We start from the raw sequence: 22,278 nt of genomic DNA, 5'->3' as shown, positions 1-22,278 counted from the left end.
AGGGTTCATTTGATGGTTCCTTCTCATTAAGATCGTCTGCGACATTGTTGACAGATGTATATTGCCAATGGCGAAAAATGCGAGGCATAGAAAGCATGATCAGGGAAAGTGACCGTGGATGATACAGGGGTTGTATAATACAAGTGAAAAGGAAACAAGAAAAGGAGGATGGATGTGGTGTAGGCGGCTGTTATAGGCCGCTGGAGGTACTGAGATACCTGCCTGAGCTGCTCGCTTACCCCTCTCTCTCGCCCGGGCCCGACGGCTCCAACTGCCAATAGCACTTAAAACCTGACCGGCTCTCACCTATTGTCACTCCCCCTCTTCCCTTTGCTAAATTCAATAATCATCCCTTGTCAATCATTCTTCATTCCACTCTTTTGTGCGTCATGCATCCTCAGTCCGTAGTCTCACGGGAGTTTTGGGTCTTGATGCCTTTATTTACGTTCTTCCTCTTTATATTGACTTCAACCACTTTGTTCTTTGGCATCCAGTATGGACGCTCGACTGTGATCGCCACTGTCACCTCCCAGCAATCGTGCTTCTCCCCAAACGCAACCTCAGTATCTGCAGTATGGGATGTCCACCATGTGCCCAATCCTCCACCCATGTTTACTCCCATGGTATTCCTGGACATCTCCCATAGTGGTTCATTCCAGTCAGCTGAAGATGCAGTCCGGGATCCATCCTGGCAGAAGCTATTGCCATCCGGCGGTGGGTTCCTCTTCGTCCAGGAATCGGACGGTACGGTTCAGGGCTACGGTGTCAGTATGTTCCACCAGCTTCATTGTCTATCAATGATTCGGGACATGCTTCTCGGTCAGCCTATGTCACATGCCCATGAAGCATCGGACTGGTCACAGGACAGTATGCATTGGTTGCACTGTTTGGACTATCTGGCCCAGGTTAGTGATAATTGATACCTATGTGGAATTTCTTTTTCCTCTTCTTCAGCATGAAACTTATCGGTCTTATCTACAGGGTGTCCTATGTGCGGCAGATGACACGCTGGAAAAGCCTGGCTTTACTAAAAATGTCGAAGGTAAGCTAGTCAAAGGAATTGACGGCATGAATCACACGCACCAGTGTCGAGACTGGGCTCAATTGAGGGAAGTAGTCGAGCACTCAGAAACTGTACCTAGAAAGGGTGAGCTTTTGGGGTCAATGACAGTCTTCAAGGTTCCAGGAACAGATAGCAAAGGAAAACCATGGGTGGTCAGTGAAAGCTAGATTTTATCTTAGACTTCTATCAATGCAGCCACCTGGGAGGAGTACAGAAATAAATTGTAATCTCATGTCTTGCACGTTCTCTCTGAGTGATAAACTCCATTTCTTAAGTGAGGGTGTCATTATTTGAGCGTATCTATGATAGAATACCACGGTTTCCATAGATAGTAGCCACTACAGTAATCCCAAAAAAAGGGTTGGAAAGAAGAAAAGGATTTTATAAATAGATTGATTTCAATCGATTGTTATGTTATGTCTCGGTGGGTTCAAGGCATATTTACACCATAATCATCATCATATCAAACATTATGGTCAATTTGCCCAAGTAAGCTCAGCTATGCTAGATAGTAGTCCAGTAACCTTGCTCACTCAAATTTCTCAGCGTCATAAGGAATGCCGCGTTCAAACTTCTCAGCATCATAGGGAATCCCTCGGCGTTCAAACTTCTCGGCATCATATGGTATGCCGCGCTTGGAATTCACATACAGCAACTCGTCGGGAGAGGCCTCGCGCTTGGAGTTCACATACAACAACTCGTCGGGGGAGGCCTCACGCTTGGAGTTCACATACAACAACTCGTCGGGGGAGGCCTCACGCTTGGAGTTCACATACAACAGCTCATCTGGCTTGGCTTCACGGTCAGCAATGTGGCCTAATTTGAAATGTTGTAATGATTAGCATCTGAAGTTCTCCTTAACGAGAGGAGCCGAAGAGTCATTTACCACCGTGGGGTGCCGCAATGGCGAGGCCAGAGAGGAGCCAGAAGCCTTTAAGAATGGTCTTGGGATGCATGATGAAAATGGAAGAGATAAACTTGAGTATAGATTTGAACCTGGGACAATTGAGGAACTGGCTGTACGTGAATGAGAGTTTAGATTGGTTGCTGGGACTGTCATATATATAGAGTTCTATCTTCCTCGCAAGGACTTTCTTCTGAACTTGCCCCGTGATACATTCCAGTACTCCGTGCCTGCCTCCGAAGTCGGAATCTTTGTTAGATCCCTGGAGGTATATTACAGGCTGATGCTGCCGCTAATTGACCAAAACCCTAGCTTCAATTACGTGTCCTATAGATTCATGAATTGCTCAGATCCAGCCACTTATGACATACCTCCGTCTTTCACACCCTCTTTGGACGCAGATCTCTACGATGATTTGAGTGGCACATCACAATTCGGCTTTAACCCGTAAGCAAGTGGACTCACATACATATGCTGTTACATCGCTCTTCATACTGCGTCGATCTAAACTGGATGCAGTATCCTGTACGGTTTTCATGCATTATCATACCAACAAGCATCAATGTGGATGCGTAGCTTCAGAGTGTCTGTTCTCCACTGCCAATAATCCCTTTAGTTATGATTGCCGCTTTTGCCGAAAGAAGTCCCCGGGATCACAGTATATTCCTTCACGGTATTCTCTGATAGTGAATGGTATTTTTGGAAGTCGCTGTAGAAGGCCGTGTATCAGCCATTACGGTATTTTCTTCGTACTCCTGCTCACACGCTCGTTTCTTCATGTTATATGCTCCTCGCTCAGCTTTTAATTATCCTTCCTCTTTCTCTTATGTGGTACAGATCATCAGTCAGAGAAACAAGTCCATTCTTCTCTATCAAATCTGAAGCAAAAACGCAATCCGAAAATGAGGGCTTCTATCAAATACTCTTACGGACATCTCTACTTTGTTTTTATCTCATTGCTCGTCAACTTATTCTTTCTGCTTATTCTGGGTACAACCCTTCTTCTTGGAATCGGTCGAATATCATTTCTCAGTCGTTATGCTGGGCACCTCCAAGCCAAAGCATGCGGATTCCATAGACCATACGATGCAACTTTCCCAAAGTACTACAGATATATGGATGAACTACAGCCGCCAATATTTACTATCGAGTCCATGGCGGCCATGGGCTGGGAAGAAAAGCTTCTTACACCAAACGGCGGTTTTCTTCGCGTCGAGATGGAAGACGGTCATATTCGTGGTTGGGGAGTCAGCATGATGCATCATCTGCATTGCTTGATCATGGTGCGAGATATGCTGACGGGTCGTCCCATGAATGAGGAATTTGAAACAGGGGGCGAGTTGCACTGGTCCCACTGTTTGGACTACATGGCGAATGTAGGATTCTCTTGGTGCACACATTCACTGTTCTCGTTTCTTCGTACTCATGCTGATCATCCATTGCATCTTAAAGGCCATTCTCTGTCATGCCGATGATACTCTCGAACCTCCTGGTCACGCAGAGCACTTTCTGTCTATTGAGGAAGGAGGGCTCGATGGCGAGAGCCATTCGCATCAATGCCGAAATTCCACTAAATTATTTGAGAAACTTCTCGAGGCTGAGAAAAAACCGATTAAGATTGGGGACTTGGGACCTGGTACACTCTTCTAAATATGAAATGTCCAAAATTTTGTCTACAGACATTATATAAGTCTGGTTATTCTAGAATCTGTGTTCAGAAATGAAACGTAGAAAACAGTGGGAAGAAAACTTGAAAAATTCAATGAAACGGATTGTAATTATGTTCCTGCCAATCTTGAGTGTCAGAGGTCAAACATTTCGAGGGCAAAATGTTTGCTTCCATTTCCATCCACAGCCATCTGAGACCTTTCTAAAAGTATATGCCGTAACGCTGTTCAATTGTGTATAGAACTTGGTAATGCTTTCTGGTCGATCAATTGAGGGGCATGGCGCACAATTAAGCTTTACAATGTAATCCTTGGAGCTGATCTGTCTGTTCCTAGCTGTACGCGAAGCGTCCCGTGCCCCCGCCTTCCCAAAATACTCACTCGTTCCCCCTCGTACGACATAATCTATCTGGTGCAACGTATGCACCTAGCACGTAATGAGCATGAATACTGACATAATCAACTACCAACCCCTCATTTTGGCTTCGTACAGATGAATGTGATAACTGATGCTGCAGTCACTAGGAAAATCTAACTGGTAAACAGCAAGAGATAAGAATAACTTCATCTGATACGTGGTACTTTTTGCTTTGGTTCGCAACTATGCGCTAGTGTTCTTTTTCCTACGTGTTGCCCCTTCGATTCTCCTGCTATGTCTCTCTTCTCTCTTAGAGTCATATAATGCAATCTTTGGTTGATTAAACCAAACCCCAGAGTTGCAAACTTTGTCCTTTGTTCTTACACTGCTCAATTTTGGGTCCCATCATATTTTCCCTCATCCTCACAGTCACAATCTTTTCCTTGCTCAATTCGCTCTTCTTACACATCAACCGCCATGTCCTCATCTACCAAAACCGGAATTCCATATTCCATCGTGTCTGGGAGCAAGCCATCCACCACAGATCTGAATGATCAGCACAAGCGCAATGGATATGATCTACCACCATATCAAGACAAGGAGAAGGAGATTGTTGATGAAGATGGTGATAGTGACTCCATTGCTCAACACGAATCCAGTGAGCTTCTGGAACAAGGTGGTCATAGAAAAAGACCCATCACTATTATCTCCGCATGGCGGACTCTTCTCTTTGCACCAAGCACTTACCTTATTATGAGTGGCATACTATCCGCTTTCTTGCTACTGTTTATGCTTATCGCTCTGGGAGTCGTCTTTCTTTTGTCAAGGAATCTGGAACACACTCATGGGGGAATTCGGAATGATGCTGAGGTCCCCGGTTTGGATTGGATCTCTTGGGTGAGTGGCTTTGACCTTATTGCCTGGTGTTGACATGTTAGCACTAACTAACAGAATTTAATTATATAGTGGGCAAGTCACCGAGCCAGTTTTACTTGATACTGAATAGCTGAATGGCATTTCATTGAAAGATTATTGGTTTCTCGAAGTGTATCTTATCATACTGCAATATTTTGCCCCAATTCACATTAGGTCCGCGTCTCCTAATAAGTGCTATCAATTTTCTTGAGAGGAATCGTCGCTCAGTATAGTAAATTGTTCCATTCTTCCAAGACTGCCCAGGACTGTATATAACATCTTATTACACACCTTAAAAATGATGAACATCAATATGGTAATCATCGGGAGGGGTTCTGAAGGAAACGAATGTCTGCGACGCGATATATGACGATACAAAGATAGTAGATTCAAAATTGGAGGGTATCTGAAACCAAAACAAATCTCCGTATCAACACAATCTTTCACGTGCGGGGAAGAGCTTTGGCCTTCAGTGACAGTACCCGGTGTTTAGCACATTACATTGGGCACGCGATTTTACTACATTTAAAGTTTACAAAAATGAGCCCCCTCCTGGATCCCCGAGATTTTCAGCGCACTGCTGCGGTAAGAACCCCTTCTGCATGTCAGAAACTAGTGCGCCGCTGAAGAAGTCTGTATATGCCACGTCAGCGTTCCCTTCCCCCTTCCATTTGTGCCGGACTTTATCTTCCCTGGTCATTCTGTAACATGTATTGTCATGACCAGTCATTGCTTGAGACCGTAACCGTAATAACACACGAAATTACCCAGCGTTGATTACCTATTCGGAGTCTCTACTCGAGAGCTAATTCCTTACAACATAACCATATATTCGTCTATCCAGTTCAATGAAGAGATAAAGAGGAAATTGACCATGTCTTGCTCCGAGACGAACGAAACATCCCTCCCTGATGAAGGAGAGGAAGCATTTTTCCTCCCAAAAATTGAAGCAGTGGGCTCCAAGCCCCAGTCAGTTCCGCTGTGGTCATGGCATATCAGATTTCTCATTCTGAATTGTTTGTTACTCTTCTGTTCAATCATATCCATGTCCACCACAGTGATATTGCATCAATCATACCTGAAAAAGACTGTCTCAACAGAGAGAAATAAGTTGTTGAAGCAAACCTCACACTTTTGTAAGTAATTTTCGGATAGAGACACCGCCCCTCCTGATGATCGAGAAAGATGGTTGTTAATTCATCAATCTCGCTCCATCAGCTTCAATCCTAGATCAAGTGGACATCCCGCTCAAGACCCTTCGGATAGACGGAGACTTCTTCGAACCCGATCACAATATGTCTATATTTCGCCAACTCCCTAGCCCCGAAGTTGACGCTGCGTGGCAGCACGTCTCAACTCTCGGTCAGGTTTTTCTTACCACGGAGGAGGTGATCAAGTTGGGGAAGGACCCAACCATGGCAGTTCGAGCAAATGATCAACCGGACAAACATATCGGTTTGGTTAATGGTTTTCACGAGATCCATTGCTTGAACATGTTGCGTCAAAATCTTCATCGCGATTACTACTGGCCTGAAGGGGTTGAGTCGCCTTACCAATGGATTCACGTTTATCATTGTCTTTATATCATTCTCCAATCTTTGACCTGCGACGTGAACACGGATATCGCCACCTACAACTGGGTGGAAACGAGGCAGGATCCTGTGTGGGATTTCTCGGTCAATAGAGTCTGTCGGGATTTTGATGCCTTACTAGAGTGGCACAATCGAACCACTCGCCCGATTGATGATTACTCCTTTCGCCGCATTGGAGGTGAAAAGGAGCTTCCGGTACCTGAGCAGTTGAAGCGGATTCAAGCGCATGGGCCAAGCCCCCGCGTGGGTATCAAGACAGACCCCGCCCTCCTGGGTTCTTTTGAGGCTTGGTATTGAATGAAAATACCAGAATGAGCAAATCAATTCGATCGCACAAGGTTGCGCTTGATATATATTACAGATGTGTTTACTATCATTTAGATCTGGAATCGGTTTAAAAGCATATGAGTAAAAAGGTGGCTGAAGTTTTTCCTCGGTATTACTCTTTGACTAATTACACCAGCAGAAAGCTGACAGGTAATATATAAATGTGCTTACTAACTGACCTACTTATAACTAGCTAGTTAGTGAACTGATAACGTATCCATGTCCTTTTTTAAATTGAAAAGCAATCCCCATTTCTTCCCTTCTTTATGATCTTTTACTTCTCTCCCATATCCCGCAGGCCACAAACGTGCTAGATAATGGAGCAATAGATCCATTTCTCGTCTCTTTCTCTATCTTACCCAGAAGATTCAATAAAACTCAAATATCATGGCTCATGATTCACCATTCTACCAAATTGTCGGTCATCCTGGGGAATTGCACTTTCAGCTCCAGTCCAAAACCACCCCCGAGCTGACGCTCCGTATTCCGACCAACGTCGATATTGCTGCCGTTATTGAAGTCCTTAGCAACAAATCCAATTCGGAATTTGACAAGTCCATCTCGGATGCCACGGCTGAAGAACTTCAATCCATTGCTCAGCGGTGGACGACGGTCAATGAACCGTTGACTCATATGAACTTCCTCGTTCGGCACAATGAGCAGCCGCTGGGTATCGCAGGGCTAGGTTGGATTGGTCCTGTCAACAGCAGCGATGCAGAAGATCAAGCAGAAAGAGCCGGTGCAGCAGGGGTGATGCTTCAACCCTTCGCAAGAGGCAAGGGATATGCCTATGAGGCTCTCCGTGTGGTCTTTGATTATGGATTACGCCAGTTGGGTCTGGTTGAAATTCGCTTGGGGAGCCACTCGGGAAATCTTCCCATGAAGGGCTTGATGGAGAAAAAGTTTGGATTGCAGCCGGCGGTTGGGACGGAAGAATCGGTGGATCAGTTTGGAAATAACCTCTTATGGGTTGTGAAGAGAGAGAAGTGGCTGAGTATCAACAACTAGTTTGATCTCATTGTTTGCATTTACTGGAATTCTTATTGATAAGCCAATGTACCTTTAAGCCGAGTGTGGATTCAGGGTTTGCGAATTCCGGGCTCATAACCAGTTGAATAGCCACTAGGCCAAAATACGATTCGCTGAATTTGCGTCCTTAAGCACGCACTGAGTCATGCCCGAATAGGTACTGAGCATGCCTGGGCGATCACTGAGCCTGAGCGCCCTCATAAAAGCGGCGGCAACCCAGATAAGAAAGGCCCCATCCGGCAGACTTCATCCTGTCTATATAGGGATATATGGATCGGTGTGGTTTTCCCGGCTGGCTTTGAGCCGGGAAAGATTCTTTCTAGACGCCCAAAAGGCTTGAAGTCTAGCGTGAACAGCTCAACTGAGAGGATTACCCCGTCTACTTTCTGGACAGAAACACCTAGTAAGTTCACTTCTTTATTTGCACTTGATATTTAGGGGTTCGAGTGCTAATTGATGACATGAACAGTCGCTGGACGGAGTTTAAGAATCTTTTTCTTCGGAGCTCTGATGCCTCCCTCTTTCAGAAAGCCTAGCGCTCGCAACGATGCTAAATTTCCGCGGGCTCTTCCGAATGGCTAAACGGCAACTTTCTCTCCAGACATGAGGTGTTGATCAAAGGGAAGTTGGGGACTTGGCTTTCACTTGAGATCCCACCAGGAATAGACAGTATGTATGGGAAAGACAGCTCTGATGAGGAGAACAACGGCAATACCGCGGAGGAAAATGATCAAGAAGAGCCAAGATCTGAAGAATCGCCCGCCAAAGTGCAGGTAACCAGTGGCTCTTTCTCTGTGTCTTGCTCTGTGTCTTGCTCTGTCATGCTCAGATTCCCCGGAGAGTCTGAGCCGTTCTTCAGCCCCTTCAAGCATCGACCTTCTGGCAACACGCAGGACTGTAAGATTGCAGCCAAGTCATCCTTCCTGTCTCACTAGGTCAGAATCGGCCGCCTTTGTTCGTAGAGCAGACTAGAGAGAAAGGCAAAGCCCAAGTGAAGATTGAAGACCTCGGAGATGAAGCATCCAAATCTTCCGATTTTGATCAAACTTTGCGCTAGTCTATCGAACACATCTTTCAAGGTAGATATTATGCCGATAAGATGCCGAGAATTTTCTGGTCAGCCCAAATTCGTCCAAATTCAGTCATGGCTTAGGTCTACCGACTTCGCCCCTCGTTTCGTCCAGGCTAAGAATCCGACGCCAATCTCCACCGGCCACGATCATTCGTCCGGTCTTGAATCTGGCGGGTTTGGAGATATTCTGCAGACCCCTCGAGAATACCAGCTTGCAAATGTCCTGGACTCTGAAGATCTTCGAAAGCAAATTCTGTCTCTGGGCCAGGCCACCTTTACCGACAGGCAAGGATCTACAACCTGACGAAGCTGATCGACCTCATCCGACACAAGCTCCAGGCGGTGTGGAATTATTATCCCGGCCTTGGTCAGCTATAGCCAATTCTAGAAGTCATCAAGAAATATGGCTTTCAAGGGTATGCTTGAGTCTTGCAAGCATGATAACTTGCAAAAGTGGCTGATCGGATTCCTTGCCGATATGCAAGACTAATTTACGTTTGATTACGGTAACAAATAGTAGGCTCTCATGGGTGAAATGTCAGATCTATATTCCGAGGTCAGCCAGGTTCGGACGGAGATGCACCGCAGTCACCCGGAGCGTTATGCCGATCTTCTCTTCCTTCTACGCAGCCGGGGGATTGAAGAGATATGATGAGCTGAAAGACGGCCAGAAAAAGGTGGGGGGAAAAGGATCAATGAAGATGTACTTAAAAGCACCGTGAAAGGAAGCGACGATTGTTAGTAGAGAACATCAACAGAGACCTTGAAAAAAGAGATGGGGACTTTATATACATTAAATAATTCATTCAAAAACATTCCTCGTCTTTCGAGATCTACTATTCCTTTGCCTTATTTTGCAAGCTACAATCCGAGACAGAAATATAGATTAATACTTTGGTTAACTTGGTGGTGTAGCATATACCACAGACCAAGGAAGAAAAAATCACTCAGCTGGCCTCCAGGCTCATGTCAGCGATTATGGTAGGAGAAACAGAAAGAAAGAGGGAGGAAAGCCTGCACAAGCATGAAGAGTTCAATCCATAGGTTACTGAGTAACAGATTGTCTCGCGGCACCTCACGCCAGTCGCCAACGGGAAAGAACAGATCCCTGTGTAGGAATGGAACAAAAGAGGGACTGGGGACAAGATCACCGAGACTATTAATCCGAGGAAGCCTTCTTCCGGCCACGCTTGGGCTTGGCGGGGACAGAAGTCTCAGTATCATCATGGGCAGAGTTGGTCTTGGCGGCCTTGCCACGACCACGCTTGGGCTTCTCGGGCTCGGCGTCCTGGGTCTCTTCGCCGGAAGTCTTGCGCTTTGTGCCCTTTTTGGCGGGCTGAGCAGGAGCATCAGTGGCAGGCTTCTTGGAGGGACGGCCGCGCTTCTTGAGCTCCGCATCAGGGTCCGCATCGGCAGCGGTGTTCTTGGCACGAGGCTTCTTTATATTGGCAGCAGGCTTCCGCTCTTCCACTTCGTGATCACTACTAGCCTCGGAATCCTCCTTGACGGCTGCTTTCTTGGTGCGAGGGGCCCTCTTAGTCTTGGGCTTAGCCTTCTCAGAGGCATCGGCGTCATTGCTAGACTCGGCGACAGCTTTTGCGGCAGCCTTCTTCGGCTTGGGCTTCGGCTTCCCTGAGGGTTCGACGTCATCATTAGCGTCAGAGCCCTCGACGGTGGGCATCGGCTGATCGTGAGAAACCTTCTGGGACAAATTAGATCTGTGGTTATGGCAAAGTATACGGAGAACATACCTCTGCCTTGACATTCTTGCCGCGGGGCGCGCGTTTGCGGAATCCAGTGCAGCCAGGGCGGTTAACCTCGACATCCTAGACTTTTTTAGTGGACTTTCACTCGTGGCTTTTACTTGTTTGGTTTGACTTACGCCCTTCCAATCATCATCAGCGACGTGACCCTCGGCCAGGGCAGTGCGAATTTTCAACTGCAAAGCATCGGGCAGATCCTCGTAGCCATCGAGCACATCGTAGTCGGTTTCATTGGAACGCATCTCCTCCCAGGCATTGGCGATGTTCTCAATCACCTTTGGCGTGGTGCAGCCCCTTATATTATCAGAGTTAGATCTCTCACAGTCCAAGACTAGTAAGTGAGTACTTACCAGTGGCGCCACTGATAGGACTGGAACTTTTCACTTTCGACCCAAGATCCAACGCGAAGCTCACCCTTGGGGATTTTGACGGCGTTTTCCTTGCACTCCTTGTTCTGACAGCCAGCACGGCCATTAGATAGCTCTAGAAGTTGCGTCAGCCAAGTTAATTGAATATGTTATGATCGGACATGGAGCTGGACGCTGAGCTATCGTGTCATTCATGGGAGGCCCGGAGCTCGGAGCTTGGGCCAACAAGGCAGAGCCCAAGCATCGCGGACCCCGCGGCGCGCATTCAGACGCATTGGACAGTGATAATATATCGACAGTCAAGAGTTGATATCGCGATGTCCGAAAGAATATCTCTAGAATGACACGACACTTGCGGGGCGATAAGGGAATGCAGCAACTTACCGAAGCGGTAACTTCCCATCGCTCGTGTTGAGAGCGCGGCACACGCGTGAAAGCGGAAAAGAATAGATCAACACGTTGATAAACGTGGTAATGTAGAGAAAGCGCGCGGTCAATGGAAATTGACACCGTGCAGTGGGAGGGGATGGTGGGAAAGAGAACGGGAGGGAAGTTGGCAAAGGCGAAAAGATCTGGCGACTACCAGTACACAACGCGAACAGCCCTCACTTTGGGTCTCTTTTTTCCGCGAGACTTTTCACTGGCAACCTGAAAGATTTCATTATAATGTGTCCATTTATTATTCAGGCCTGCAAATTCCTTTCACGAGGTGATTGTCTCGTCAACCCCTACCATACGTCACAGTCTCATGCAAATTGCAAAGCTTGAATAGCTCTTTATAAGTCAAGCCGCTTTGATTTGGTCATGATGGTAATATAATCATGCTATTCCCCATGCTCTCCAGCTAATAATAACTTTACCCTTGTCCTTCGGGACTTGGAGTGCAGGTTTGTACTTTGTGCCCAGTACTGGCGTTGTGGAGGTATACTAGATTGACCGCATTGTATTGAATTTTCGCCAACTCGCCTAGTTCAGGAATTTGAGGCTTTATGTTAGCATTTATCATAAGTTCACTAGGTTATCCCGACGGGCCCCTTCGTGTCCTGATAGCACCATGGTAGACTGCCTAGCAAGCTGGAGTCCTTGCTGTTTTGACCACCGACCGGGAGTCTTAACATAGGATATGTTCCGGGGCCAAATGGGTGAAGATCACAAAACTAGTCCCGGTCTCGATTAACAGAGATTTTGAGTACTCCCAATTCCACAGGATAACACAATTCCCACAATTATCCTCCTTATTTTGGCTGATACTCTAGATGCCCGCGAAACTAGATTGTAACGGTCAGTCCGAAAGGGGTTAGCGTGTCCGCCGCGGGCTTCGCTGCTCATCTCAGCATCTTTCCTCAATTGCTTCTCTTCTCCCCATTACTTGCTTCAAAGAGCGCCTTGGAACAGATCAAGCTCCGTATCTGTCTTTGCCTTCCGGAAGAGTCAATACAAACTCAATTTCCCCAAGTTTCCAATCGTTGGGCCGCGAATTCAACCAACAAAAAGGTCACTCTCGGAGCCACCTCATACACAACCTACCTATAATTACATTTCCAGTGGACGACACTTTCACCAAACCAACCAAAATGTCAGAGCCAGGCCCAGAATCTGTCCCAACAAGCGCGGACCCGCGCAGCAAACGGCCCACCAAGCGAAGAGCAATCACACCACATTCCGAACAGGCAGGCGAAATCGAGACGCTCTTCAAGGACCCGTCAAAGGAGATCCGGCTCCCAGAATCCTCAAACCCGCGCACGTCATCCTCGCTCGCGCCGCCGCCCGAGATCGTCACCAATGTCCAAGGTTCGTCGGCTGGTGCAGGCTCCGGCGAGTTCCACGTCTACAAGGCGAGCCGACGCCGCGAGTACGAGCGCCTGCGCCTTATGCAGTCCGAGGTAGATAAGGAGAAGGATAATTCGAATTGGGAGAAGCAGAGGGAAGAGGCGAAGCGAAGGGATGACGAGAAGACGGAGAAGAACCGCAAGCGCCGCGAGAAGAAGCGCAATGCTAGAGGGAAGAAGGGTGGTGGTAAGGATACAACAATGGAGGTTGATAAGCCTTCTACCACGAAGGGGCCATCTATGCCTAGCCAAGTGGATCAGGATGCTAGTGCCGAAGGCCAGGTATCGTATGGAGAGGTTCCCGGCGTGATTATCCACGATGAAGATTAGAGTAGAGGATTACCTCGGCGCAATGTACTATAATATTACTCAATACGAAGATACCCATATGACATTTCATTTTGGTCTAGGATATTCATACAGAAAAGAACCCAGAGGCAGTCGTGTAGCATTATGTACGGACCTGGGGCCCTTGAATCATTCTTTTTTTGTTCTTGCGCTCGTCTATTACTCGTCACTGCTACCACCGACACCACCGGCCTGCTGCGCTGACTTGCCGGAGCAAATGTCGTCAACACGGAGGAGCAAGCATGCAGACTAAAATAAGTTAGTGGATTGCGTTCGGATAGGAATGGACGTGGATAGCTTACCTCGACGGCCGTCTTGATGCTCTGTAGCTTGACAGCTTCGGGCTCCCACACACCGTACTCCTTCATATCGACCAGGTTGCCGGACTCGCCGTCCAGACCCCAGGTGGTGTGGCCCTCGACGTGCTTGGCACGGAGACGGGTCAGGATACGGATGGGGCTGACACCGGCGTTCTGGGCCAATGTACGGGGAATGACCTCCATGGCATCGGCGACAGCCTTGTAAGGCCACTGCTGGACGCCCTCGATGGAGCGGGCCAACTGGCTAAGCTTGACGGAGACAGCCATCTCGACGGCACCACCACCCGGGGACAGGCGGGGGTGGAAGATGACATTGCGGGCAACGGCCATGGCGTCCTGCAGGTTGCGCTCAATCTCATTCAGGATATCCTTGGAGGGGCCACGTAGCAGGATGGTGCAGGCCTTGGGATTCTTGCACTGGCGCATGAATGTGAAGTACTCGTCACCGATCTTCTCAATCTCGAACAGACCGCAGCGGGTACCGATGTCGGACTCCTGGATGTCGTCGACGCGGTTAACGATGGTGGCACCGGTGGCACGGGCGATACGGTTGTTGTCGGTCTTGCGAACACGGCGGAGGGCGGTGATGTTAGCCTTCATCAGGAAGTGCTGTGCGAGATCTAGAGGTAATCAATGATTAGAGATGATCCTGCGGGTAAATGGGCTGTTTTCTGCTTACCAGAAACACCCTTCTCGGTGATGACGATGTCGGGCTTGAACGCCACGATGGCCTCGCACAAGTGCTTGACCTGCTCCTCCTCAATCTGCAGAATGCGGTTCCAGTCATCCTCCTTGGAAACCTCGATGTTGGTTTGGGACTCGCCCTTCTTGTACTCCAGGGGGCAGTCGAGCAACATGATGCGGGGGTTCTCAATTCTCCGTCGCATCTTGGGGTGAGTGATATCCTTGTTGACCATAACACCGTCGATAACCTCAGAATCCTCAATTTGACCACCGGGGATCTTCTCAATGCGAGCATAACGCTTAATGTCGACCTCCTGCTTTCCACCACCAACGTCGAAGGAGACTGTCCGCACAGCACGCAAAGCCAAGCCACACATCAGATCGGACCACCGGGAGACGAACTTTGTTCCAATAGAAGACTGAATGAGGGTGTGCATGGCCTTGTCGTCGTGGATGTCAACGGGTAGGGAGACATCCTCTACGATCTGGAGGGCATCGGCGAGGGCACGCTTGAAGGCAGAGATGATAACGACGGGGTGGATGTTGCGCTCGAGCTGAGGGAGGGCCATAGCCAGCATTTCACCGGCTTTTAATATGTTAGAATGTATTCAGGGTACACATGGGAAAGATAGGAGTATTACCCAAGATGATAACAGTTGTAGTTCCGTCACCGACTTCCTCGTCCTGAGTACGGGAGAGCTCGATCATGCTCTTCGCAGCGGGGTGCGACACCTCGATCTCTCGCAGAATGGCGTGGCCGTCGTTCGTCAACACGATGCCGCCCATTGGGTCGAGCAGCATCTTCAACATCGCCTTAGGACCGAGACATGAGCGGATGATGTCGGACACGCTGGATATTTATTAGCACGCGGGCAGTTGATTGACACCAAGGATGGAGTTCCGTACGTCTTAGCGGCAGTAATATTGGAAAGCTGTGCCCGGCGACCGACCTGTCTGTCGCCAGCATTGGTGTCTATCGGGGAGTTAGCAAGCAGCAACAATTGCGGAGGAGGGGTAGCGAACTCATCACCACCACCGGAGCCTGCATTTTGGCGGTGGAATAATGTGTAGATGGGAGAAAGGGAGGAAGCTCGTAAGTTGGATGAATACAAAAGGTCTCGTCACAGAAAAGGAGCCAACTCGGATCCACGTCGAGCGTTGCCCGCATCCCAAATTTCCAAAGTGGGAGCTCCCTGACACTAATCCCGATCGGGTTATTCAAACGCGTTAAACACGCCAAGTCTTCAACTATACAGATATCAGTTCCACGACTGCACATCATAGGTATTTGAATTATAAGAAAGATCTGGAACATTTATGTTAGTCTGAGAAAGATCATTTGTAATGGCTTTTATGGAACCCGCGAGTTGCGCTGTAATCCAGCTTCGTAGATATTTTTCTGCCCTACTTCGTCCACGAACAGCCTATCCACATTCCGTTGAGCATCGGCAAACGAGGGGCAATTTGAATAAATGGAACAAGAACCCGCCGATTTCACAGCCGGCTGGTAAGGTGACTTCCTAAGGGCCAGGCATACATTGACTAAAGCAGCCGTGGAGCAGAGACCTTGGTGTACGTACCACTTATAACAAGCACTCTACAAGTAGACGACGGAGCCAAAAAATAAATAAATTTTGCAAGAGTCTACAGACAGGCGGTGGACCAGAATTTTACTAACACAAAACCAAAAATTCTGATATGGTGGGATTTCTATGAAGTCAACAATGCTTTCAAATATTGTACAGTATCAACAACAGCTCCGCAACCTTGCCTGATGCACCTGAGCCTTCACACGCTTCATTAAATGGACAAAACCACACCTATACACAATTGAGTAGAGATTTAGACAGGGTAACCATCCAGAGATCAATACTCTCGGCTTTCACCAATGTTTAAAACATCAAATACACCCTTCTCGGGCATGTCGAATGCCTTGAGGGCCGTCTTCAACTTCTCAGGCGGCTCGAGGACATCCTCCTCAGTGAGAACCCAAGTTCCCCAATGCATACCGAGAGCCTTCTTGCACTTGGTGTCCATGAAGATCTCCACCGCATCATGGGGATCTGCGTGAGCGGCACTCCACACATGACGGGGAGCGTATGCACCAATGGGAATCAGGCCAAGATCGAATGGACCCCGGAACTCACCCACCTGCTTGAAAGCAGGGCAGATGGGGAAGTTGTGCTTCGGGTCGTGGTCGTCTTCTCCTTCGGGAAGCTCAGGGACCTTTCTGTATCCGGTGTCTCTGTCCCGCGGGTTAGTGTCAGGTACCACCAGTATCCATTGAAAAAAGCAGCTTACCCAGTAAAGTATACCTTCTTGCCCCCAGACTCAAGTGACCATGAACCCCACAGTGTTTGGTATCGGTCAAATGGAGTACGAGCACTTACATGCTGCGCGGGCAAGAAGCCGATTCGGCCCTTGATCTCGGCCGCAATGGAGTTAGATTCACCTACGGCCTCGACATGAGTAGCCTTCTCCATAGATGGGGAGAGAGTGATATCGCGCTCATCCCACCAATCCAGCTCGGTGACGTTCTCAATACCACAGCGGGCGAACCAAGACTTAACACCAAGTGGGGTAAAGAAATGGCAATTGGGATGTTTCTTGGCAATTTCCATGACACCAGGATAGGACAAATGGTCATAGTGATTATGGGAAATGAAAACAGCGTCAATCACGGGGATGTCCATGATTTGGCACGGAGCGTCCGTGTAGCGCTTCGGTCCGAGCATGTTGTATGGCCCGCATCGCTCTTCGAGGACTGGATCAAAGATAGCACGAAGACCCCCGGGAAACTCGACATAGTAACAAGCGTGTCCAAGCCATGTTGCGCGCAGGTTGGGGGTATCTCGACTCGGGAGGAATTCGGGCTTTTGAACCGGAACCGTTGGGCCAGTGGTGTCAGGAACATTTGCTCTACCAGTCACTCGGCGCCTGGAAAGAAGGATATAAATTTAGCGAAAGATCCCTAGAGTGTAGAAATAATAATATATACTCACATTAGCATCTCCTGGACGTTTTTGAGGTTCACATCCTGCCATGAGCTGTCGGAGAAAAAAATCTGGGGTTAGTGCCGCGCGACCCGGGAAAGCGAAGTGTAGGGCAAACTGACTCCCAAGGATTCCTGAACCCGGACTGGGCATGATGGCTCTTCTGTAGAGCATCTTCCGGGGCCGGTCTGGCTGGAGAGCTAGCCACCGTCAGGGCGTAGAGCACGCCGGTGGTGGTCGAACCCATGTTTCGAACAGAGTACGCGCGCCAGTCAAGTGTCTGCCGACACAACCGGGGACGCTGTAGAAAGCCGCGCATGGGAGGGAATAAGATTAAATACACCCTCGGATCGAAAAGACCACGCGAACCATGCGCAGGCTCCTGTGATTGGGGAGAGAAGGAAGGAAAGTCAGGAAGAGGCGTCTTAATAAAACCGGTATCTCCGCATCGGCGAGTCAACGACTTTAATCACCCGGCGGACCCATGTGAGCCCCGAGCCCGACTTCATTGCTTTAGTTCACACTTGGAATTGGATAAATCGAATAGATTGAATAGTTACATGATCTAGCCCGTTTACAATGCACGATGCAGGCAATTGTACATTTGTACGATCGTACCTGTCGGCCCGTTGAAACTCCGATAATCTGGAGTTCTTATCGTAATTCCGCTTGGATCGATCTTTTGACCTTCAAGTGCCATCCACAACCCTTCATTGACTTCGGCCGGCATGGAGCCAAACGATGCTTCCAATGCTGCGCCGTCTGCGGGGGACCTGATTCTGCAGAAGACTCAGGCAGTCCAGCAAGCGCAGCAGGCGGCTCAACAAGGCGATGGCAGTCTCCTCTCACAGTTGACCAGCAATCCTCTCTTCACAGCAGTACGCGACCCACTCCCGCTCGTTACAGATTGGCAATTGAATGCGGAATACTTACACCCTCTGTTAGGGATTTGGTCTGGCAGGTTTAGGCGCTGGTTTGACATTCGCACAACGGGGAATCCGTCATGGCGCGGCTCTGCTCCGTCGCCGCATGCTGGTGGACGTCGAGATCAGCATCAAGGACGATTCTTACCCATGGTTCCTCCACTGGATGACTCTTTATCAACAATCACAGCTTACCGCAGCCCGCGGGGTGGCTAAAAACTCCGGCTTCGTCGACCGCATCCTCCAAAAAATGACACCCGGCATGCGCCACCTCTCCATCCAAACGCAAAAGGTCGAACACTCGAACGGAGCCATCCACACACATTTCTCTCTCGTACCGGGTCCCGGAAAGCATGTTTTGCGCTACAAAAACGCGTTCGTTTTCGTCAACCGCATGCGCGAATCCAAGTCTCGCGATATCCAGACCGGCAAGCCTTGGGAGACCATTACTTTGACCACCCTCTACTCCCAACGTCACATCTTCGAAGACCTCTTTACCGAAGCCCACGCCTATGCAGCGAAATCTCATGAAGGAAAAACAACAATCTATAATAGCTGGGGCACTGAGTGGCGGCCATTTGGACACCCGCGACGGAAACGCCCAATAGAGTCCGTCGTTCTAGATGAGGGTGTCAAGGAACGTATCGTGGAGGATGTCCAGGACTTTATTGAAAGTGCCTCATGGTATCATGATCGCGGTATTCCATATCGACGTGGATATTTGCTGTATGGACCGCCCGGTACCGGAAAAAGTTCCTTTATCCAAGCACTGGCGGGCGAATTGGACTACGACATTGCGATTTTGAACCTGAGTGAGCGTGGTCTCACCGATGATCGGTTGAACCATCTCCTGACGATCGTTCCCAACCGGACCCTGGTTCTGCTCGAGGATGTGGACGCAGCGTTTTCAAACCGAACACAGACCGATGCAGACGGGTATCGCGGGGCCAATGTGACTTTCTCCGGTCTTTTGAATGCAATGGATGGGGTTGCTAGTGCCGAGGAGCGTATCATTTTCCTCACCACCAATCACGTTGAGCGACTCGACTCGGCCTTGGTACGACCCGGGCGCGTGGACATGACCGTGCGCCTTGGCGAAGTAACGCGCTACCAGGTTGCCCGTCTCTGGGATCGATTCTATGAAGAGATTGATACCGATGGAGCAAACCGCAAGATCTTCTTGGACAAGCTTCATCATCTCGGCTTGATCGAAGATGAGAGTGGCAAAAAACCCGACAGTACTAGAAGTACCAGTGCCGCGGCTCTGCAAGGCCTGTTCTTGTACAACAAGGGCAATATGGAGGGGGCTATCGCTATGGCCGAGGGCTTGACCTACTCTGTTCACGATGAAGCCAAGGACCATAGCCAGGCCTGAAGGAATGAATTGTACTATACGATGTAAATATTAGCCTCTGAATGTATAGATATCCACTTTTGTATGCAAGATAATCGGTTTCTTGTCCGAGCGAGCGGCTATCTCTATGATGCAATTCTTCAACTAGAGGGATCTCGCGTGGGGGTGACAGTGTTGCAGCATTAGTCCCATTGTGACATCTTCACAAGCCTCCGCTGGATAATCAGACGACCAATAGCGCTAGGGACCTTCTTGGCACTTTCGACTCTTTGACTATGTGATGAAAGAGCGGTGATGAGGGGGCACGGATGGAAAGGCGCGGAGGGCCGATGATCGCTATATGCGCCGAATCTTCAGTCCGGTCGAACTTACTCGTGCGACCTCTGCACGGAGCGACCACCAATCCAAGCTCCAGATCGCGGAAAGAAGACAGCCTACAGACTTTCAACTCCAATAAGATGGTGAAATGGAAGCGCCGTTTCTGCAGCCGCCATCCCCGTCCCACGATCGGGGCCAATCACACCGGTCAAATCCTAGCGCCGGCCCTAAAAATAGGGTTGTCACATCTACAGAATAGGGCTACAGGGTCAGGGCGCGTCTGGTCTAAGAACCAGCAGTTTTCTCTCGATGCCATCGAGTATATGTCAATCGAAACACTCCCCCTGTTCGCGCTCTTCCGCGTCGACTTCGTCTCTACAATCTTGAAGGTGTACTGCATCCACTCCTACAATGAGCCAATTCCAATTATTCCCTCCACCTTCGCCGGTGAGAGGGAACAAAAACCCATTTCGAAAGAGCGCCAAAAAACTTACAGTTCAAGTCGAGCCTGGGTCTCCAATCCCTCTTGATGAGATCAAAGATTCTACCAAAACCGAGGCTGTACTACTCCAGATTATTGAAGATACTCAGTCTTTTCCACCTCCGCCATCAAGATCACCTCTTGCGCGAAACAAGTCTTCAGCAGTAACAGAAGCGTCGCCTGCCCACATATCTCCTCGGTCTCCGCGCAATTGGAGCCGCCCTCCCAAGTCAAATCGGGCATTGCCTTCACAAAGCCCAAGCAATACTAGCAGTAGCGGCAGAACTGTTTCTTCGGCGGTATCGCCACAATCTTCACAGTCATCGGCGTCGCCGGTCCCAATTAGATCAATTTTTCCTCAGTTCAATCCCAAACTTCCACTCAATAAGCAGCACTTCAATCCCCCGATGCATGCCGAAACACCGGCTGCAAAGCCTCGCAGACCGCAACTTACTCTGTCGACGCCATCGTCAGATATCGATCAGGCCTTGGGGCCTAAAACAGTCCCTGCAAGCATTTTGAACTTCCCCGCTGGGGTGTTAGAGCCGGAGGAGATACGCTACTCTTCGCCGCAGGAGTTGGAGTTATTATGGGAGGCTGCCAATGGCCAACGAGCACAGAATCTGTTTGGTACTTTCAACATGCGCATGACAAGGTAGGATAATCTTTCTAGATTCATGACTTAGGCTAATCTCTCCAAGGACCGGCCCAGCGACGTTTACCTTTGGCAGCTCTCAACACCCATTTTATACGCTGGAGACGTATTCAAACGATGATCTTTCCATTTCCCGCGGTGTTCCATCCAAGCCTAATAGTGATGTGCCCATAATGACACTAAGTCTCGAGGAGCGCCGTCGTCGAGAGCACCCCAATGATGGACTCGTCGCACTTCTCTTCTCCAGGCTGGCCGCCATGCTCGCCATCGAACAGGCTGACGAAGTCAGCAAAGAGCACAATCTTGCAGGATCCGAGGCAGCAGAAGTCGAAAGCAATGCCCTGAAACGGGCTGCAGCTCAAGAATCCTGCCGCTTATCGTGGAATCGCAACCTGCGGCTCTACGAGCTTCGGCATCCTTCGTTATCAAAACGCGAGCCCCCGGCCCTAGTGGGAGCTGCTGGTATCCCACTCTCCCCTGTTAGGACTCAATCGCCAGGAATCTTGCACATTACTGTCTCCGAGCCGTCTAGCGATGCATCGCCTCATCAGCCACCAACGATCATTGTCACTGGGCCTGTCTCCTTCACGGCCATGGCAGCAGCGCAGCAAGCCGCTACCGCACGCACATCGACAATGCCTGTATCCGATGCCGATGAGCCGTTGGCGGCTCTAGACTTCGCGACACGGACTCTATCAATCTCTCCGGCCGCCGTAATTGCAACCATTCCCTCGCTTTACGCGATTGACTCCCTCGTCGCGGCCATGCTTGCCGTCGCGGTATCAGACGAAGCCACCAACCCCATCCTCGCAGACATGTCACTCGGGTCACCTCTGCTGGAGCCTGCAGTCATCTCCCATTCTAGCAACTCAATAAGTTATAATGGGCCACTGATCATGACCCTAGCCGAGCGCGAAGATTATGCTCAAAGCATGCACCTGGCGGATCAAATAGAATCCGCAAAGGCTCAGGCAGATTTCGCACCCAAGAGGAAAAGCATCTTGAAGTTCTGGGAACGAGCGCCCTCTACATCACAAACGCATTCAAAGTCAAAGTCGAAGAAGAAGGAAGAGATTGTGGTCGAGGAGTTTGATTTAGAGAAATACGGTCGATACGGACACTCCTCGTCGCGGAAGGGAGAGAAATTGCCTGGGATTACTCGAAGTTTGTTGAAGGTCCTGTTCTTTGGCTTGGATCTGTTTGTTAAGACGTTGACTCTTCTGGTGAAGATACTCGCTTGGTTATTGGTTAATTCAACGCGTTGTGTGACGAGTGAGAAGTTCTGAGCTGGACTTGGATCGGAGTCTTGGTGTGA

The 22,278-nt window shown here is 49.2% G+C and overlaps 12 protein-coding genes across 12 annotated transcripts; 8 read left to right on the top strand and 4 right to left on the bottom strand.

Annotated features, from left to right (window-relative positions):
* Positions 1–608: 608 nt before the first annotated feature.
* On the top strand, positions 609–1,230 carry N7443_010472 (sugar phosphate/phosphate translocator; the record flags this gene model as incomplete). Its single annotated transcript, XM_056890528.1, has 2 exons — positions 609–905; positions 982–1,230. 2 exons carry the CDS (start codon positions 609–611, stop codon positions 1,228–1,230), a joined length of 546 nt encoding a protein of 181 aa, XP_056737019.1.
* A 362-nt stretch (positions 1,231–1,592) lies between these two features.
* N7443_010471 (uncharacterized protein) lies at positions 1,593–2,019 on the bottom strand (the record flags this gene model as incomplete). Its single annotated transcript, XM_056890527.1, has 2 exons — positions 1,593–1,879; positions 1,950–2,019. 2 exons carry the CDS (start codon positions 2,017–2,019, stop codon positions 1,593–1,595), a joined length of 357 nt encoding a protein of 118 aa, XP_056737018.1.
* Positions 2,020–4,469: 2,450 nt separating this feature from the next.
* Positions 4,470–4,922, top strand: N7443_010470 (uncharacterized protein; the record flags this gene model as incomplete). The annotated part of the gene is made up of 1 exon (XM_056890526.1): positions 4,470–4,922. One exon carries the CDS (start codon positions 4,470–4,472, stop codon positions 4,920–4,922), a length of 453 nt encoding a protein of 150 aa, XP_056737017.1.
* Positions 4,923–6,202: 1,280 nt separating this feature from the next.
* N7443_010469 (oxidase ustYa family protein) lies at positions 6,203–6,796 on the top strand (the record flags this gene model as incomplete). Its single annotated transcript, XM_056890525.1, has 1 exon — positions 6,203–6,796. The coding sequence occupies one exon, from the start codon at positions 6,203–6,205 to the stop codon at positions 6,794–6,796; it is 594 nt and encodes a 197-aa protein (XP_056737016.1).
* Positions 6,797–7,213: 417 nt separating this feature from the next.
* Positions 7,214–7,834, top strand: N7443_010468 (GNAT family N-acetyltransferase; the record flags this gene model as incomplete). The annotated part of the gene is made up of 1 exon (XM_056890524.1): positions 7,214–7,834. One exon carries the CDS (start codon positions 7,214–7,216, stop codon positions 7,832–7,834), a length of 621 nt encoding a protein of 206 aa, XP_056737015.1.
* Positions 7,835–8,526: 692 nt separating this feature from the next.
* N7443_010467 (uncharacterized protein) lies at positions 8,527–8,912 on the top strand (the record flags this gene model as incomplete). Its single annotated transcript, XM_056890523.1, has 2 exons — positions 8,527–8,752; positions 8,791–8,912. The coding sequence occupies 2 exons, from the start codon at positions 8,527–8,529 to the stop codon at positions 8,910–8,912; spliced, it is 348 nt and encodes a 115-aa protein (XP_056737014.1).
* Positions 8,913–10,086: 1,174 nt separating this feature from the next.
* On the bottom strand, positions 10,087–11,461 carry N7443_010466 (PARP-type zinc finger-containing protein; the record flags this gene model as incomplete). Its single annotated transcript, XM_056890522.1, has 5 exons — positions 10,087–10,629; positions 10,679–10,753; positions 10,810–10,984; positions 11,041–11,173; positions 11,443–11,461. 5 exons carry the CDS (start codon positions 11,459–11,461, stop codon positions 10,087–10,089), a joined length of 945 nt encoding a protein of 314 aa, XP_056737013.1.
* Positions 11,462–12,632: 1,171 nt separating this feature from the next.
* N7443_010465 (uncharacterized protein) lies at positions 12,633–13,217 on the top strand (the record flags this gene model as incomplete). Its single annotated transcript, XM_056890521.1, has 1 exon — positions 12,633–13,217. The coding sequence occupies one exon, from the start codon at positions 12,633–12,635 to the stop codon at positions 13,215–13,217; it is 585 nt and encodes a 194-aa protein (XP_056737012.1).
* A 177-nt stretch (positions 13,218–13,394) lies between these two features.
* On the bottom strand, positions 13,395–15,287 carry N7443_010464 (chaperonin-containing T-complex subunit CCT3; the record flags this gene model as incomplete). Its single annotated transcript, XM_056890520.1, has 6 exons — positions 13,395–13,484; positions 13,538–14,175; positions 14,235–14,825; positions 14,881–15,089; positions 15,146–15,212; positions 15,263–15,287. The coding sequence occupies 6 exons, from the start codon at positions 15,285–15,287 to the stop codon at positions 13,395–13,397; spliced, it is 1,620 nt and encodes a 539-aa protein (XP_056737011.1).
* Positions 15,288–16,105: 818 nt separating this feature from the next.
* N7443_010463 (uncharacterized protein) lies at positions 16,106–17,551 on the bottom strand (the record flags this gene model as incomplete). Its single annotated transcript, XM_056890519.1, has 3 exons — positions 16,106–16,484; positions 16,541–17,176; positions 17,355–17,551. 3 exons carry the CDS (start codon positions 17,549–17,551, stop codon positions 16,106–16,108), a joined length of 1,212 nt encoding a protein of 403 aa, XP_056737010.1.
* Positions 17,552–17,960: 409 nt separating this feature from the next.
* Positions 17,961–19,530, top strand: N7443_010462 (bifunctional AAA family ATPase chaperone/translocase BCS1; the record flags this gene model as incomplete). Its single annotated transcript, XM_056890518.1, has 2 exons — positions 17,961–18,110; positions 18,178–19,530. 2 exons carry the CDS (start codon positions 17,961–17,963, stop codon positions 19,528–19,530), a joined length of 1,503 nt encoding a protein of 500 aa, XP_056737009.1.
* A 437-nt stretch (positions 19,531–19,967) lies between these two features.
* N7443_010461 (uncharacterized protein) lies at positions 19,968–22,249 on the top strand (the record flags this gene model as incomplete). The annotated part of the gene is made up of 3 exons (XM_056890517.1): positions 19,968–20,274; positions 20,330–20,963; positions 21,010–22,249. 3 exons carry the CDS (start codon positions 19,968–19,970, stop codon positions 22,247–22,249), a joined length of 2,181 nt encoding a protein of 726 aa, XP_056737008.1.
* Between the last annotated feature and the right edge of the window lie 29 nt (positions 22,250–22,278).

The sequence above is a fragment of the Penicillium atrosanguineum genome (genome assembly GCF_028827265.1).
Source record: "Penicillium atrosanguineum strain IBT 20685 chromosome Unknown utg000008l_segment0_segment0, whole genome shotgun sequence".
NCBI lineage: Eukaryota > Fungi > Ascomycota > Eurotiomycetes > Eurotiales > Aspergillaceae > Penicillium > Penicillium atrosanguineum.
This window is presented reverse-complemented; position numbering and strand designations above follow the sequence as displayed.